Source organism: Balaenoptera borealis, assembly GCF_965194805.1.
Source record: "Balaenoptera borealis genome assembly, chromosome: 8".
Taxonomy (NCBI): Eukaryota; Metazoa; Chordata; class Mammalia; order Artiodactyla; family Balaenopteridae; genus Balaenoptera; species Balaenoptera borealis.
The window spans coordinates 88,630,468-88,645,954 of NC_138865.1; the positions used below are offsets into that span (position 1 = coordinate 88,630,468).

At 38.4% G+C, this 15,487-nt stretch overlaps 1 protein-coding gene across 4 annotated transcripts in view; it reads left to right on the plus strand.

The window, feature by feature from the left end:
• The first annotated feature begins 22 nt into the window (after window positions 1-22).
• Window positions 23-15,487, plus strand: part of NCBP1 (nuclear cap binding protein subunit 1) — a 41,357-nt gene continuing 25,892 nt past the window's right edge. Inside the window, exons 1-4 of one of the 4 annotated variants that reach the window (XM_082403909.1) lie at window positions 23-156; window positions 6,792-6,880; window positions 7,825-7,925; window positions 9,775-9,931. In XM_082403909.1, coding sequence (XP_082260035.1) covers window positions 123-156; window positions 6,792-6,880; window positions 7,825-7,925; window positions 9,775-9,931 — 381 coding nt within the window. In that variant the 5' untranslated portion in view covers window positions 23-122. Of the gene's footprint in view, window positions 157-6,791; window positions 6,881-7,822; window positions 7,955-9,774; window positions 9,932-15,487 lie in introns of those variants that run through there. The other 3 variants (XM_082403911.1, XM_082403910.1, XM_082403912.1) reach the window with 3 other exon arrangements.

Genomic DNA, 15,487 nt, shown 5'->3' on the forward strand with positions numbered 1-15,487 from the left:
GTGCGCCTGCGCGACGGCCACTCCGCGCGCCTCACCGCTGTCCTCGCGCCGGCCGGCTGCCCGAAGGTTCCTGCTGCGCTTCCCGCCCGGCGTCTCGGCTCGGCGGCGCACCGGCGTGCGGCATGTCACGGCGACGGCACAGCGACGAGAACGATGGTGAGTGCCCTGGGCCCGGCCGCCGAGGCCGCGCCCAGGAGGGGTCGAGCTTTGGCTTCTTTGGTCTTCGGGTCTCGAGCGAAGGGATGGGAAGCCCTTACCCTCGGGAGCGTTCGAGGAGCCGCGGAGAGAAGCGGGTGGTACAGCGAGAGTGTGGCCGGGCGACTTCTGAAAAGCCCCTGCTTCTCCCCGCCCCACCTCCTTCAGTCGTTGGCCGAGGAGCGGCCTGGTGGACCCCTGGTCTCTAAGGACTCTTCAAGATTTGGCCCTTAGCACCGCCGAGCAGGGAAGTACACCTGTGTCTGTTCCGCCGCCTCTTAGGGATAGTGACAGGGACCCACTCATCCCCGTGTCTCGTTTTGACCCTCAAACTGTACCTAAAAAGGGCTCTCAGAAGACGAGAGACCTGATGAATCGCAATCTGAGCTCTGTCCTGTACCGGTCATCCGTCGTTTTGCCTTTTTTCAAGCGGCAGGGAAAGAAATCGGTTTCTTATCCACACCCAAGAGGTCTCTAAAAAAAAAGATGTACGTAGGTTGTTGTGTTAGATTTTGAACTGGCCGTAAGCATATTTCCCTCGTGTAAGAAAAAGTGCCGGAAGACTAACTGGAGAGCTCGTAGAGATTTAGATCTAAATTCCCATCTCCATTTGCATGGTTGGGCTCATGGGGATCATGGAGTTGCCATCATAAAAACCAAGAATAATTTTGCTAGTTAAAAATAGAAAAGGTGCTTACATTACAAAAATCAGTCAAGAACACACATCCAAAAAAAGAAAAACTAACAGTAATTCTGTTATTAATATTTTAGGGTATTGTTCTTTGAAAAGATTGTAGTGTAGTGGTTAAGAGGCCAGACTTTGGAATCAGAGGGCTTAAGTTCAAAGCTGGACCCTGCCATTTACTTTGTGATCTTGCCCAGGTTATATCACCTCTTTAAACCTTAGTCTGTAATACAGAAGTAATGATACATACCTCTTGGTTTTGTGAGGATTAAATGAGGTAACACGTGTGACTAATTGCGCATGATGGTGTGTATTTTATCACCTGTTAATGCTTAAGAGGTGATAAACATTGGCAGATGTCGACAATGTAAGAAAAAGTACAGAACAAAACATTTGAGTTAATTTTCTCCACTAACATTTTTCTCTCCTTGAATGTTGGGGCACTTTGGGGTAGAAGCAGAATCCCACTAATTTAGTTTTAACAGTGAAATATCAGATTTCTGCTAGGGCATGGCTTGAGAGGATATTCTAGTTCAGCCTTCTCATCTGACACCTAAGGGTCTAAAATTTTAGTGTAATTAACATGGAGACACGATTAGCAGTGCCCAGACACCAGTGAAAAAAAGTCCAAGGTTCTTGTCACTACACAGGTATTACTATGCTGCATGCTTTGATTTTTTTTTTTTTTTTTTTAACACAGGAGGCTTCTTGTATAATGTACATACAGGGCACAGAAAATAGTTTTCAGGTCCTTTGCCTTTGATTAATTAAAAACTTAATCTCCTAGAAGTCATCACTTGGGGTTTGGAGAAGTTGAGGCTTTTAAAGTTCTTCCCATTTTCTTTGCTCTTCTCATGCTTTCTCTACTCTTCTTCTTCTCTCTTCTAGGGCATCCCTAAAGGGAGAGAAAATGTTTCCAAGGGGCAGCCTGGAGAAGTGGATGTGAATATGTAGAAAAACAACTTTGGCTTTGGTTATTGGGATGCTGGCATAACTTTCTTAGGAGTTAGCTTCTGGCAGCTAAATCACTGTCCATTTGGGTCTTGCTGCAGGAACCTCAGAATAAATATATAAAGACAAAGCAAAATAAAATAAGGAGTTAATTAACCAGAGTTTACTATGAATAATTTAGTAGTCGAGGGGCAGTTTATAGTCCCTCTTTAGATACTACACCAAGTCTGAAACTTTCGTAAATTACAAAAGTTTGGGTAATGATCAGCTAGGGTTTATCCTAAACGGTGGTCTGAATCAAATATTTTAGATACTTTTCTTTTGGTTAAGCATCTACTAATTTTTTTTTAAATCAGAAATATTGGAAGCTTAAATACTGCAGAAAGCTATTTTAAAATAGGCTGAATTATTATTGTTGTATTAAATAGATGCATCTGAGCATTTCTGGATTATTGTCAGCTCTTATCAGTCACTGACTGCCATGGCTTTACATATGCCTGACTAGATATAATAATTTATTCAACAAATATTTAACAGTGCCAGGCACAGTTCTAACTACTGACAGTACAGCAGTGGACAATATAAAGATTCCCTTTTACAGGCAGAAAACAATCAAGTAAATATAGTGTATGATATGGTGTTAAGTGCTATGGAGAAAAAGAAAACTGGGTAAAGAGAGTAGAGGCTGCTGTCGAGGAGGAGTTGCCATTTTGTATTGGTTGGTCAGGGAAGGCCTCACTGAGAATCACATCTGATCAAAGACCTGCAGGAGGTGAGGGGGCAAACCAGATGGCAGTGTGGGGGAAACGCAGTAGTCTAAGCAAAGGGAGCCTCAAGTGCAAAGGCTTTAAGGCTAGAGTATTCCTATCATCCTCAAACAGCAAGGAGGCCAGTGTTGCTGTAGCAGAGTGAGTGAGGGGGAGAGTTGTAGGAGATAAGATCGGAAGGGTAGCAGAGGATCAGCTCACAGAGGGCAATTTTAAAATTGTATCTCTGTGCTGAGACTAGAGTGTCCTTGATCCAAGGAGATAAGTTCCGGAAGCTATACCAATGAAGTTCACCTAGAGATGGATTTACAGACAAGGAAAGGAAAGTCCTAAATGGAAATTAATGTGTATGGATACCGGTCCAGTGCTAAATCTAACTCATTTCTTAGACTCTTTTTAAGAATGTCTCTGAAGCTTTTCAGTTATTTTCGATATGCATACAATAGCTGTTCAATATATTGCTTTGTTCTTTTAAGAAAGTTTTTAGATTGTCCATAATCTTGGCCAAAACCCCATATTAGTCCCTTTTAAGCTACTTAGAATTAGGTCCTTACCTTTTAGACGGTGACTGTTCTTTTACCTAACTATAGAAAATAAAATGAATAGAAGTGAAGGGGTTTGTTTTTCTGATGAAAAGTATACTTTGTTTCAGAAGTGATGGTTACTTCTTTAAATCTGCAGGATCAAGGTGCTTTACTTTTCCCTTTTCCCTTGTTGTTTTTGTTACTTTCTCTTTTACAGAGTTGGTTTTTGTTTCCACTTTGTGGGTCTAAAATTTTTTATAGTACATATAATTCTAAATAAGGATGTAAGATGTGTAGTACAGTGTATCCACAAAGAATAAGGATCACCTTACAGGCGAAAAATTATTTGGTGTATTAAGATTCTTTTTGATGGGTTTGAAAAATTATTTGGTGTATTAAGATTCTTTCTGATGGGTTTTTTGTTGGTTTTTTTATTTGGCTGCATTGGATCTTCATTGCTGAGCGTGGGCTTTCTCTAGCTGCGGTGCGTGGGCTTCTCTCGTTGCAGAGCACAGGCCCTAGGCGCACAGGCTTCAGTAGTTGTGGCACGAGGGCTCAGTAGTTGTGGCTCGCGGGCTCTAGAGTGCAGGCTCAGTAATTGTGGCACACGGGCTTAGTTGCAGTCTTCCCAGACCAGGGATCGAACCCGTGTCCCCTGCATTGGCAGGCGGATTCTTAACCACTGTGCTACCAGGGAAGTCCCTTTCTGATGGGTTTTAATAGAGACTTGCTTCCCTCTTTTGTACTAGGCAAGGGTGTCAGAACGAAGTGCTAATGTGTAGCTTTAATTTACATAGTAAAACTTCTACTTAGTTAACATGTTAATATAAAATCTGTTGTTGTTTTGGGAGCTACCTTAGATATGCTTTCTTGAGGGTAGGTGAAAACATTCAGCTCATTCCCAAAATTTTATTCTTCATTAAAGTGCTTTATTCTACTTCTCCATGCTCTTGCCCACATTCTCTTCAGTTCAGTATCCTGTTACTGTGCATGAGTTCACATTGTGTCTGTATGTCCCCCTCCCACCCCTCTTTATATTCTCTCCAATATCAGGTGAGTGTGGGGCATCTCTTACTTAATACTTTCTGCCTCTTCTCATTTTCCAAGCATAGTAAAAATGAGAAGAAGAAGAGAAAAGAAGAGTTGCACTTCAGAGATAGGACTGTATACTGTATTTTCTAGTTCTTCAGAAATCCTACCTTCTCTCCCCACAGCAGTATTTTCTTCTTTTCAGTCTTACAAGAAGGCCTAGGAGGGTTGCTTTAAAGACCGGGGTATGTTTCTAAACTGATTTGAGAACAAGCCAGCTGGATGGTTAATTTAGAGAGGGTGTGGAGGTGGGATGTGGGATAAAGGGTTGGCAAAGTAGATGGGCCAGAAAGAAAGGAACAATGGTTAAAGTTTTAAAAAAAAAACTGCTCTCATTTGGCTAGTTTTTTAGCATCTGCATTCTCCCAACCTTACCAGAATCTGGTTCTGAAGAACATTTAGTATATTCTGCTTTCTAGAACAGAGTTTCTCAACATCAGCACTACTGCCATTTTGGGCTGGATTATTCTTTGTTGTTGGGAGTTGTCCTATGCAATGTGGTATGTTTAGTAGAATCTCTGGCCCCTGCCCACTGGATTCCAGAGTTGTGACAACTAAAAATGTCTCCAGAGATTGCCAAGTGGCTCCTGGGGGACAAAAATCCAACCCAGTTGAGAACCACTGCTCTTAGAGAAGGCTATTTTAATGTCCTGGCTGATAGCTTATATAAACATTGCATCAAATATGTCATTTTTTTCAATGAATGAATCCTGGAACTAGAAGTCCTTTGTGTCGAATTTGGCTCTTGGGGTGGTGGAACCTTTATAGAGATCCTGTGACTTCAGTTTAATGTATATTTGAGAATCAAGGTCACTGATCCCACAATACCACACATGTCCACAACTTTACACGGACACATATCTCCAGGAATACATCACAGCTGTCATGCTGCATGTGTATTATATTTTTTATGGCATTATCCCTTCAAAACTATCCCTTCGAAATTCAGTGGTTATTTAAACCAGATCCTAATGATAACTAAGGGGCTGGGGAGGTGGTCAAAGCACACAGTGCTTTGCCCTATGGCCTTTTATAATACTTTGTTTGGTCCTATCTAGATAGTCATAGATTGGTTTTATTCAGCTTGAGTTCAGGTGGTAGGTACCTGAAGATCATTTCAGACATTGGAAAAATTTTTAACACCCCAAGCTTAGAATAGCCAAGTGCTGTGTTTTATGAAAATCATTGTTATTTTTCAAGCCAAATGTTCCAGTGGCAAGTAAGTAATTATGAACTCTGTAAAAATGGTTCAGTTCCTTTGGCTGTACAAGTCTGGAGAAGATTAAAAGTATAACTTTCTACTGGGTAACCCTATATCTGCAGATTTTCATTATTAATACAGATCTCCAACACAGTTACAGATTATTGCTTCCTTGTTCACATGCCATCCTAATAATCTAATTGGTGGAAGTTAAAAATTGAATTATACTGGGAGACTAGCCAACATTGTGTGTAGCAACAGCATCATGTTCCATATTTAACACCTTATTTGAAATTTTTTCAGCCTTATGTTAGTCCACAAAAGGATATAAGGTGGGTATGTTGAGGTTTTAAACAAAATGTTGGTAGTAAGAGATCACTAACAGCAAGACCGAACAATAGACAGTCCAGTGCTTAAGGATGATTTGTAGCACAGCTTCATTCAAATTGAATTCTTCAGCGACCAAAAGGACAGATAGATGACTGGTAATGATTTCAGAATGGTAGTTTTTGTTTGTTTGCACAACTCTGAATGACACTGTTTTTGAACATAATAGCATCAGTAAAGTACGGAACCAAGAGCTGGTTAAAGCAGGAAACCATAAAACATATACCTTTTCCCCACCGATTGTTTGATATAGTATTCAGGACTTTTCTTTGAGTATGTCTGCTGATTGTAATTCTCATTGTTTGGGATGAACTAGACCCTAGTGCTGCAAGGTCTATAGAACCAAAACCGTTAATCGAAGAGTTACGAGCTCAGACATTTGTAAAAACTAGTGAGGAATCCTAATGTTTTATGCTCCCTTTCCCATCTTTTGAAGTTTTCCTCTTCATACCTTTCTTTTTTAAAAGCTTTTTTTCCCCTAATCAAGTCTTTCCACAGCATTCAACTTGGTTTTTACAACCATATTTCATCAGTTTACATAATTTTCATTATTAAAATAATGAGTACTACTGGCACCGACAGGTTTTAGGAACAAGTGACTAAGGATGAATAAACAACTCAAGTTCAAAGAATGGGAATAGCCATACATGAGTGTTACAGGGAGTCTTCTAACTGCTAGTGGTTAGCATGTTATGGGCACCTTTGCTGCCTATCCATAGAAATGGACAGGGCTGCTGCATTGCGTTGCTCCATGGGGGCACTATAATCACAAAATTTAACATAAATAATGCTTCCTGGAGTTATGGTGCCCCTGGGTATGGAGACTGTTGGTTGATCTAGCCTTGTCTGAGAAGTGAAGGGTCAGTTAAGCGCTTCTACTGTGTGTAAATAGTAGGGCTTCTGGTACAAAAGTGATTATAGCATTAAAAAAGTTAACGTTTTTGATAACAGATGCATCGTGTAATGTTCACTTTTTTACATTGTTGAAACAGGGGGACAGCCTCACAAAAGGAGAAAGACCTCTGATGCAAATGAAACTGAAGATCATTTGGAATCTTTAATATGCAAAGTAGGAGAAAAGGTATGATCAAAATAGGCACAGACTGTTATGGGCTTAGGGCTGTAGTTGACTGTGCTTGATTAGTTTCTGCATCTGCAAACTCGATGATCTAAGTTGTGGGCAAAGTTTGTATTGCCATATATCTATATCCCAAAGTAAATGCATATTAAAAGCCTTGGAATGCAGAGAGTTAAATGTTATTAGTAATTTTCATAGAATATGAGTCTTAGAAGGGACCTTAGGGAATAGTCCACTCAATTTAAAAATGAAGACCAGGGGCTTCCCTGGTGGCGCAGTGGTTGGGAATCTGCCTGCCAGTGCAGGGGACATGGGTTTGAGCCCTGGTCCGGGAAGATCCCACATGCCGCAGAGCAGCTGGGCCCGTGTGCCACAGCTACTGAGTCTGCCCTCTGGAGCCCGTGAGCCACAACTACTGAGCCCACATGCCACAACTACTAAGCCTGCGTGCCTAGAGCCCACGCTCCGCAACAGGAGAGGCCACCATAATGAGAAACCCGTGCACCACGGCGAGGAGTAGTCCCCGCTGGCCACAACTAGAGGAAGCCTGTGCGCAGCAGTGAAGACCCAATGCAGCCAAAAATAAATAAATAAAATAAATAAATTAAAAAAAATTTTTTTTAATGTATTAAAAAAAAAATTTGAAGACCGAGGAAGTTCTGGATAGTTGAGGTAATTTGCCCAGTCATAAAATTAAGTGAATTAGTTAGAGAAGTAGAATAGAGCCCAGAATGTCCTTGCATTTCTAATACTTGTTCTGCTATCTTAGATTGCTTTTTAAATTTTATTCATTCTCTTTTCATGGTTTTCTAAAGAATAATAACAACTGAATTTATTTATACTAAACTGTCAGTGCCTTATGCGTAACTTTTTTATCGTCACCTAGAAAATTTTAATGCACTAATTGCTGAGTACTTGACAGATATTTAATATGCTGTCCTCTACAGAGTGCCTGCTCTTTGGAGAGCAACCTAGAAGGCTTGGCTGGCGTTCTGGAAGCTGATCTTCCTAACTATAAGAGCAAGATCTTAAGGCTTCTTTGTACAGTGTATGTATACAAAAGATTTATGAATCCAGGTGATAATGTATTATCTACTCTTAAATGCTTGTGAATGTTCAGAAGATGTGTTTATGTTCCATATGTCATCTGCTTTCATTCTGTGGGGAATTTGTCAAACGAAATGACCTTTTGCCCTTTGGCGAACTCTTAGAGATAAATAGGATGAAAATTGAGCATTTTCTTTGTTTCGTTTCTTGGATCCTTAGAATCATTTGAGTTGACTACTTTTAAGTGAGAAAGTAGACAGCTTCACATTCAGCGATTTTCTTTTAAGCACTTACAATTAAATATATATAATAGAGTTTAATTTATACTTTTAATCAGTAGTATCAAACATATTTGAGAACCAGTCACTCGAGTAATAATGGCCCTTCTTAGAAGGTTGAAGATACTTTTGACGCTATGACATAATAGGCATAATCTTTCTCTGAATTAGGTTAGCTAGAATGAGTATCAGCATTTAATTTGTAAGGACATTAGAATGGGAAAAGTCTCACATGAAATCATGAAACAGTCTCTCCCAACAGTGGAATTAGCAATCCAGACTTCCTCATCACTCAGGGGGACATTGGTCACTCTAAACTGTATGCTTTGCAAAGGAGTATCTCTGACTTCTGGATAAAGGAGTCTTCATTATGAAGGTGCCTTAAAATGTTATTTCAGTTATTTTAAAATAATGGGTTTTTTAAATTGCTTACAGCTCAGTTTTGAAATTTAAAAATGTACACACAAATTGAAACTATCAGTGGATTTTACTTTAACATCTCATAAAATACAAATAATTTCAGATGTAATTTTTTTAAGGAATCTAGTTAATATTCAGGAAGACATGTCCTTAGACTAAGAAACTAATACTAAGAAAAGTTATTTGGCTGTAGTTATCCAGAGATTCCTTCTGTTTTGAAAGCATTTATTAGAATAGAGTAGATTTATGCTTAAACTCTGATGGAAGCCATGACTTTGAAGCAGGGGAGGGTTGAGGAGGAATGGTTACTATCAATGCAGTTATTTTTTTAAAACCTAAATTGTCCCTAACACTCTTTGCTAGGAACCTTGGGAAAATGCAAAAAGTATAAGAGAATCTGAACAATCAGGAGTTCCCATTTGCTTTTCTTTTTTGAGCTAATTTCTAAAGGCTGCCTAAATTAGGGATCAACATTTGCTTTTTTCAAAGATTTATTACTGTAATCCTCTTCTCTACTTTTCAAATAACTTTAATGAAAATTAGCACACTTGAGTAAGCAAACTGGATGTAAGGAAATCTTACTATATCAGAGTACCATGTTAAAAATTCAACAATTTAACTGATAGGAACGGGTTTTAGTTCTGAATTTTTTCTAAGCAACTAGAATAGTGTTTCTCCAAGTGAAATTCTGATCCCGTGACATTTGGTCGGCTAAGTTTAGAAATGTTGATTGCTCCATCTCCCCCTTAATGATTCTGCATTAAATAAACTTGTTTCACTCAGCAATTGCCAGATATCTTACCATGGAAACCATTTTCTGTAGACCTGCTATTCAATTCCACTAAGCACATTGGAAGAAAAACTGGTCTAGCGTCAGTTATATCTATTTTAGTTTGATGACTTCACAATTAGAGTGTTTTACTTTCTTAACTCTTGGATTAACTAACTAGAATTAAAATGAAAAAATTGAGGGAGCCATGTCTGCAACTCTTCTCAATATTTATGCCTTTTCTGACATAGTTTTAAAAACATAGCTAAACGTAATGCTTTTCTAAAGTTAGTAAAACAATTTAAAATTTTATGTAGTATAAAATTCAGCAACTTAATGCTGTTGTTTTGGGATCTTCTTATTGTGCTGGGTTCTCAAATCAGTGCACGTCTGTTACCTGAGAAGTTGACAATTTATACAACATTAGTTGGACTACTAAATGCCAGGAATTACAACTTTGGTGGAGAATTTGTAGAAGCCATGATTCGTCAACTTAAAGAATCGTTGAAAGCAAACAATTATAATGAAGCTGTATATTTGGTAAGTTTTTTGTTTTTTTGGCTTTTGGGGAGCTTTTTGGTATGTTGTGACTTAGTGTTGGGATGAAGGGGAGAGGTGAGCTACAACCAAATAATTTATCTTTTCTCTTGAAATACAGTTCCCCACTCACCACAACAGCTGCTCTTTTGAAACCATTCTTTTTTTTTTTTTAATCTTTATTGGAGTATAATTGCTTCACAATACCATGTTAGTTTCTGTTGCACAACAAAGCGAATCAGCCATATGCATACACATGTCCCCATATCCCCTCCCTCTTGAGCCTCCCTCCCATCCTCCCTATCCCACCCCTCTAGGTCATCGCAAAGAGCCGAACCTATCTCCCTATGCTATGCTGCTGCTTCCCACCAGCCAACTATTTTACATTCAGTAGTGTATATATGTCGATGCTACTCTCACTTCACCCCAGCTTCGCCCTCCCAACCCATGTCACCAAGTCCATTCTCTGTGTCTACCTCTTTATTCCTGCCCTACAACTAGGTTCATCACTACCTTTTTTTTTTTTTTTTAGATTCCATATATATGCGTTAGCATACGGTATTTGTTTTTCCCTTTCTGACTTACTTCACTCTGTATGACAGACTCTAGGTCCATCCACCTCACTACAAATAACTCAATTTCGCTTCCTTTTATGGCTGAGTAATATTCCATTGTATATATGTGCCACATCTTCTTTATCCATTCTTCTGTCGATGGACATTTAGGTTGGTTCCATGTCCTGGCTATTGTAAATAGTGCTGCAGTAAACATTGTGGTGCATGTCTGTTTCTGAATTATGGTTTTCTCAGGGTATATGCCCAGTAATGGGATTGCTGGGTCATATGGTAGTTCTATTTTTAGTTTTTTAAGGAACCTCCATACTATTTTCCATAGTGGTTGTATCAATTTACATTCCCAGCAGCAGTGTAGAAGGGTTCCCTTTTCACCATACCCTTTCCAGCATTTATTGTTTCTAGCTTTTTTGATAATGGCCATTCTGACCGGCGTGAGGTGATACCTCATTGTAGTTTTGATTTACATTTCTCTAATAATTAGTGATGTTGAGCATCTTTTCATGTGCCTCTTGGCCATCTGTATGTCTTCCTTGGTGAAATGTCTACTTAGGTCTTCTGCCCATTTTTTAACTGGATTGTTTGTTTTTTTGATATTGAGCTCCATGAGCTGGTTGTATACTTTGGAGATTAATCCTTTGTCATTTCATTTGCAAATATTTTCTCCCATTCTGAGGGTTGTCTTTTTGTCTTGTTTATGGTTTCCTTTGCTGTGCAAAAGCTTTTAAGTTTAATTAAATCCCATTTGTTTATTTTTGTTTTTATTTCTGTTACTCTAGGAGGTGGGTCAAAAAAGATCTTGCTGTGGTTTATGTCAAAGAGTGTTTTTCCTATGTTTTCCTCTAAAAGTTTTATAGTGTCTGGTCTTAACATTTAACTCTTTAATCCATTTGGAGTTTATTTTTGTGTATGGTGTTAGGTAGTGTTCTAATTTCAATTCTTTTACATGTAGCTGTCCAGTTTTCCCAGCACCACTTATTGAAAAGGCTGTCTTTTCTCCGTTGTATGTTCTTGCCTCCTTTGTCGTAAATTAGGTGCCCATATGTGCGTGGGTTTATCCCTGGGCATTCTGTCCTGTACCATTGATCTGTATTTATGTTTCTTTTTTTTTTATAAATTTATTTATTGATTTATTTATTTATGGCTGTGTTGGGTCTTTCGTTTCTGTGCGAGGGCTTTCTCTAGTTGCGGCAAGCTGGGGCCACTCTTCATCGCGGTGCGCGGGCCTCTCACTATCGCGGCCTCTCTTGTTGCGGAGCACAGGCTCCAGACGCGCAGGCTCAGTAGTTGTGGCTCACGGGCCTAGTTGCTCCTCGGCATGTGGGATCTTCCCAGACCAGGGCTCGAACCCATGTCCCCTGCATTGTCAGGCAGATTCTCAACCACTGCACTACCAGGGAAGCCCTGTATTTATGTTTCTGTGCCAGTACCATACTGTCTTGATTACTGTACCTTTGTGGTATGGTTTGAAGTTAGGGAACCTGATTCCTCCAACTCCATTTTACTTTCTCAAGATTGCTTTGGCTATTTGGGTCTTTTGTGTTTCCATACGAATTGTAAGATTTTTTTGTTCTAATTCTGTGAAGAATGCCGTTGGTAGTTTGACAGGGATTGCATTGAATCTGTAGATTGCTTTGGGTAGTATAGTCATTTTCACAATATTGATTCTTCCAAACCAAGAACATGGTATATTTCTCCATCTGTTTATGTCATCTTTGATTTCTTTCATCAGTGTTTTATAGTTTTGTGAGTACAAGTCTTTTGCCTCCTTAGGCAGGTTTATTCCTAGGTATTTTATTCTTTTTGTTGCAATGGTAAACGGGAGTGTCTCCCTAATTTCTCTTTCTGATTTTTCATTGTTGGTGTATAGGAATGCCAGAGATTTCTGTGCATTAATTTTGTATCCTGCAACCTTACCAAATTCATTGATTAGTTCTACTAGTTTTCTGGTGGCATCTTTAGGATTTTCTATGTATAGTATCATGTCATCGGCAAACAGTGACAGTTTTACTTCTTTTCCAATTTGTATTCCTTTTATTTCTTCTTCTTCTCTGATTGTTTTGGCTAGGACTTCCAAAACTATGTTGAATAAGAGTGGCAAGAGTGGGCATCCTTGTCTTGTTCCTGATGCTAGTGAAAATGCTTTCAGTTTTTCACCATTGAGTATGATGCTTGCTGTGGGTTTGTCATATATGGCCTTTTTTATGTTGAGGTAGGTTCCCTCTATGTCCATTTTCTGGAGAGTTTTTATCATAAATGGGTGTTGAATTTTGTCAGAAGCTTTTTCTGCATCTATTGAGATGATCATATGGTTTTTATTCCTTAATTTGTTAATGTGGTGTATCACATTGATTGATTTGCATATATTGAAGAATCCTTGCATCCCTGGGATGAATCCCACTTGATCATGGTTATCCTTTTAATGTGCTGTTGGATTCTGTTTGCTAGTATTTTGTTCAGGATTTTTGTATCTATGTTCATCAGTGATAATTGGTCTATAATTTTCTTTTTTTTGTGATCTCTTTTTCTGGTTTTGGTATCAGGGTGATGGTGGCTTCGTAGAATGAATTTGGGAGTGTTTCTCCCTCTGCAATTTTTGGAAGAGTTTGAGAAGGATTGGTGTTAGCTCTTCTCTAAATGTTTGATAGAATTCGCCTGTGAAGCCATCTGGTTCTGGACTTTTGTTTGTTGGAAGATTTTTAATTATGGTTTCAATTTCATTACTTGTGATAGATCTATTTATATTTTCTAATTCTTCCTGGTTCAGTCTTGGAAAATTGTACCTTTCCAAGAATTTGTCCACTTCTTCGTGGTTGTCCATTTTATTGGCATATAGTAGTTTTAGTAATCTCTTATAATCCTTTGTATTTCTGCAGTGTCAGTTGTGATTTCTCCTTTTTCATTTCTAATTTTATTGATTTGAGTCCTCTCCCTTTTTTTCTTGATTAGTCTGGCTAAGGGTTTATCAATTTTGTTTATCTTCTCAAAGAATCAGCTTTTAGTTACATTGATCTTTGCTATTGTTTTCTTCATTTCTATTTCATTTATTTCTGCTCGGATCTTTATGATTTCTTTCCTTCTACTGACTTTGGGTTTTCTTTGTTCTTCTTTCTCTAGTTGTTTTAAGTGTAGAGTTAGATGTTTATTTGAGATTTTTCTTGTTTCTTGAGGTGAGATTGAATTGCTATAAACTTCCCTCTTAGAACTGCTTTTGCTGCGTCCCATAGGTTTTTGGGTCGTCATGTTTTCATTGTCATTTGTTTCTATGTATTTTTTTATTTCTTCTTTGATTTCTGCAGTGATCTCTTGGTTATTTAGTAGCCCACTGTTTAGCCTCCATGTATTTGTGTTTTTTACAGTTTTTTTCCTGTAATTGATTTCCAATCTCATAGTGCTGTGGTCAGAAAAGATGCTTGGTAGGATTTCAGTTTTCTTAAATTTTCCAAGGCTTGATTTATGACCCAAGATGTGATCTTTCCTGGAGAATGTTCCATGTGCATTTGAGAAGAAAGTGTATTCTGCCACTTTTGGGTGGAACGTTCTATAAATATCAGTTAGATCTATCTGGTCTATTGTGTCATTTAAAGCTTATCTTTCCTATTTATTTTCTATTTGGATGATCTGTCCATTGGTATAAGTGGGGTGTTAAAGTCCCCTACTATTATTGTGTTACTGTCGATTTCTCCTTTCATGGTTGTTAGCATTTGCCTTATGTATTGAGGTGCTCCTCTGTTGGGTACATAAACATTTATAATTGTTATATCATCTTCTTGGGTTGATCCTTTGATCATTATGTAGTGTTCCTCCTTATCTGTTGTAGCAGTCTTTATTTTAAAGTCTATTTTATCTGATACAAGTATTGCTACTCCAGCTTTCTTCTGATTTCCATTTGCATGGAATATCTTTTTCTATCCCTTCACTTTCGGTCTGTATATGTCCCTAGGTCTGAAGTGGGTCTCTTGTAGACAGCATATATATGGGTCTTGTTTTTGTATCCATTCAGCCAGTCTGTGTCTTTTGGTTGGGGTGTTTAATCCATTTACATTCAAGTTTATTGTCGATATGTATGTTCCTATTACCATTTTCTTAATGGTTTTGGGTTTGTTTTCGTGGGTCTTTTTCTTCTCTTACGTTTCCCGCTTAGAGAAGTTTCTTTAGCATTTGTTGTAAAGCTGGTTTGGTGGTGCTGAATTCTCTTAGCTTTTGTTTGTCTGAAAAGCTTTTGACTTCTCCATCAAATCTGAATGAGATCCTTGCTGGGTAGAGTAATCTTGGTTGTAGGTTTTTCTCTTTCATCACTTTAAGTATATTCTGCTACTCCCTTTTGGCCTACAGAGTTTCCACTGAAAAATCAGCTGATAACCTTATGGGGATTCCTTTGTATGTTATTTTTTGTTTTTCCTTTGCTGCTCTTAATACTTTTTCTTTGAATTTAAATTTTGTTAGTTTGATTAATATGTGTGTTGGTGTGTTTTTCCTAGGGTTTATCCTGTATGGGACTCTCTGTGCTTCCTGGACTTGGGTGACTATTTCCTTTCCCATGTTAGGGAAGTTTTCCCCTGTAATCTCTTCAGATATTTTCTCAGACCCTTTCTTTTTTTCTTCTTCTTCTGGGACCCCTATAATTTGAATGTTGGTGCATTTAGTGTTGTCCCAGAGGTCTCTGAGATTGTCTTCAATTCTTTTCATTCTTCTTTCTTTATTCTGCTCCTCGGCAGTTATTTCCACTGTTTTGTCTTCCAGCTCACTTATTCATTCTTCTGCCTCCGTTATTCTGTTATTGATTCCTTCTAGTGTATTTTTCATTTCAGTTATTGTATTGTTCATCTCTGTTTGTTTGTTCTTTAGTTCTTTTAGATCTTTGTTAAACATTTTTTGTATTTGTTTTTTGGTATGTTATGACTTAGTGTTGGGATGAAGGGGAGCGGTGAGCTACAACCAAATAATTTATCTTTTCTCTTGAAATACAGTTCCCCACTCACCACAA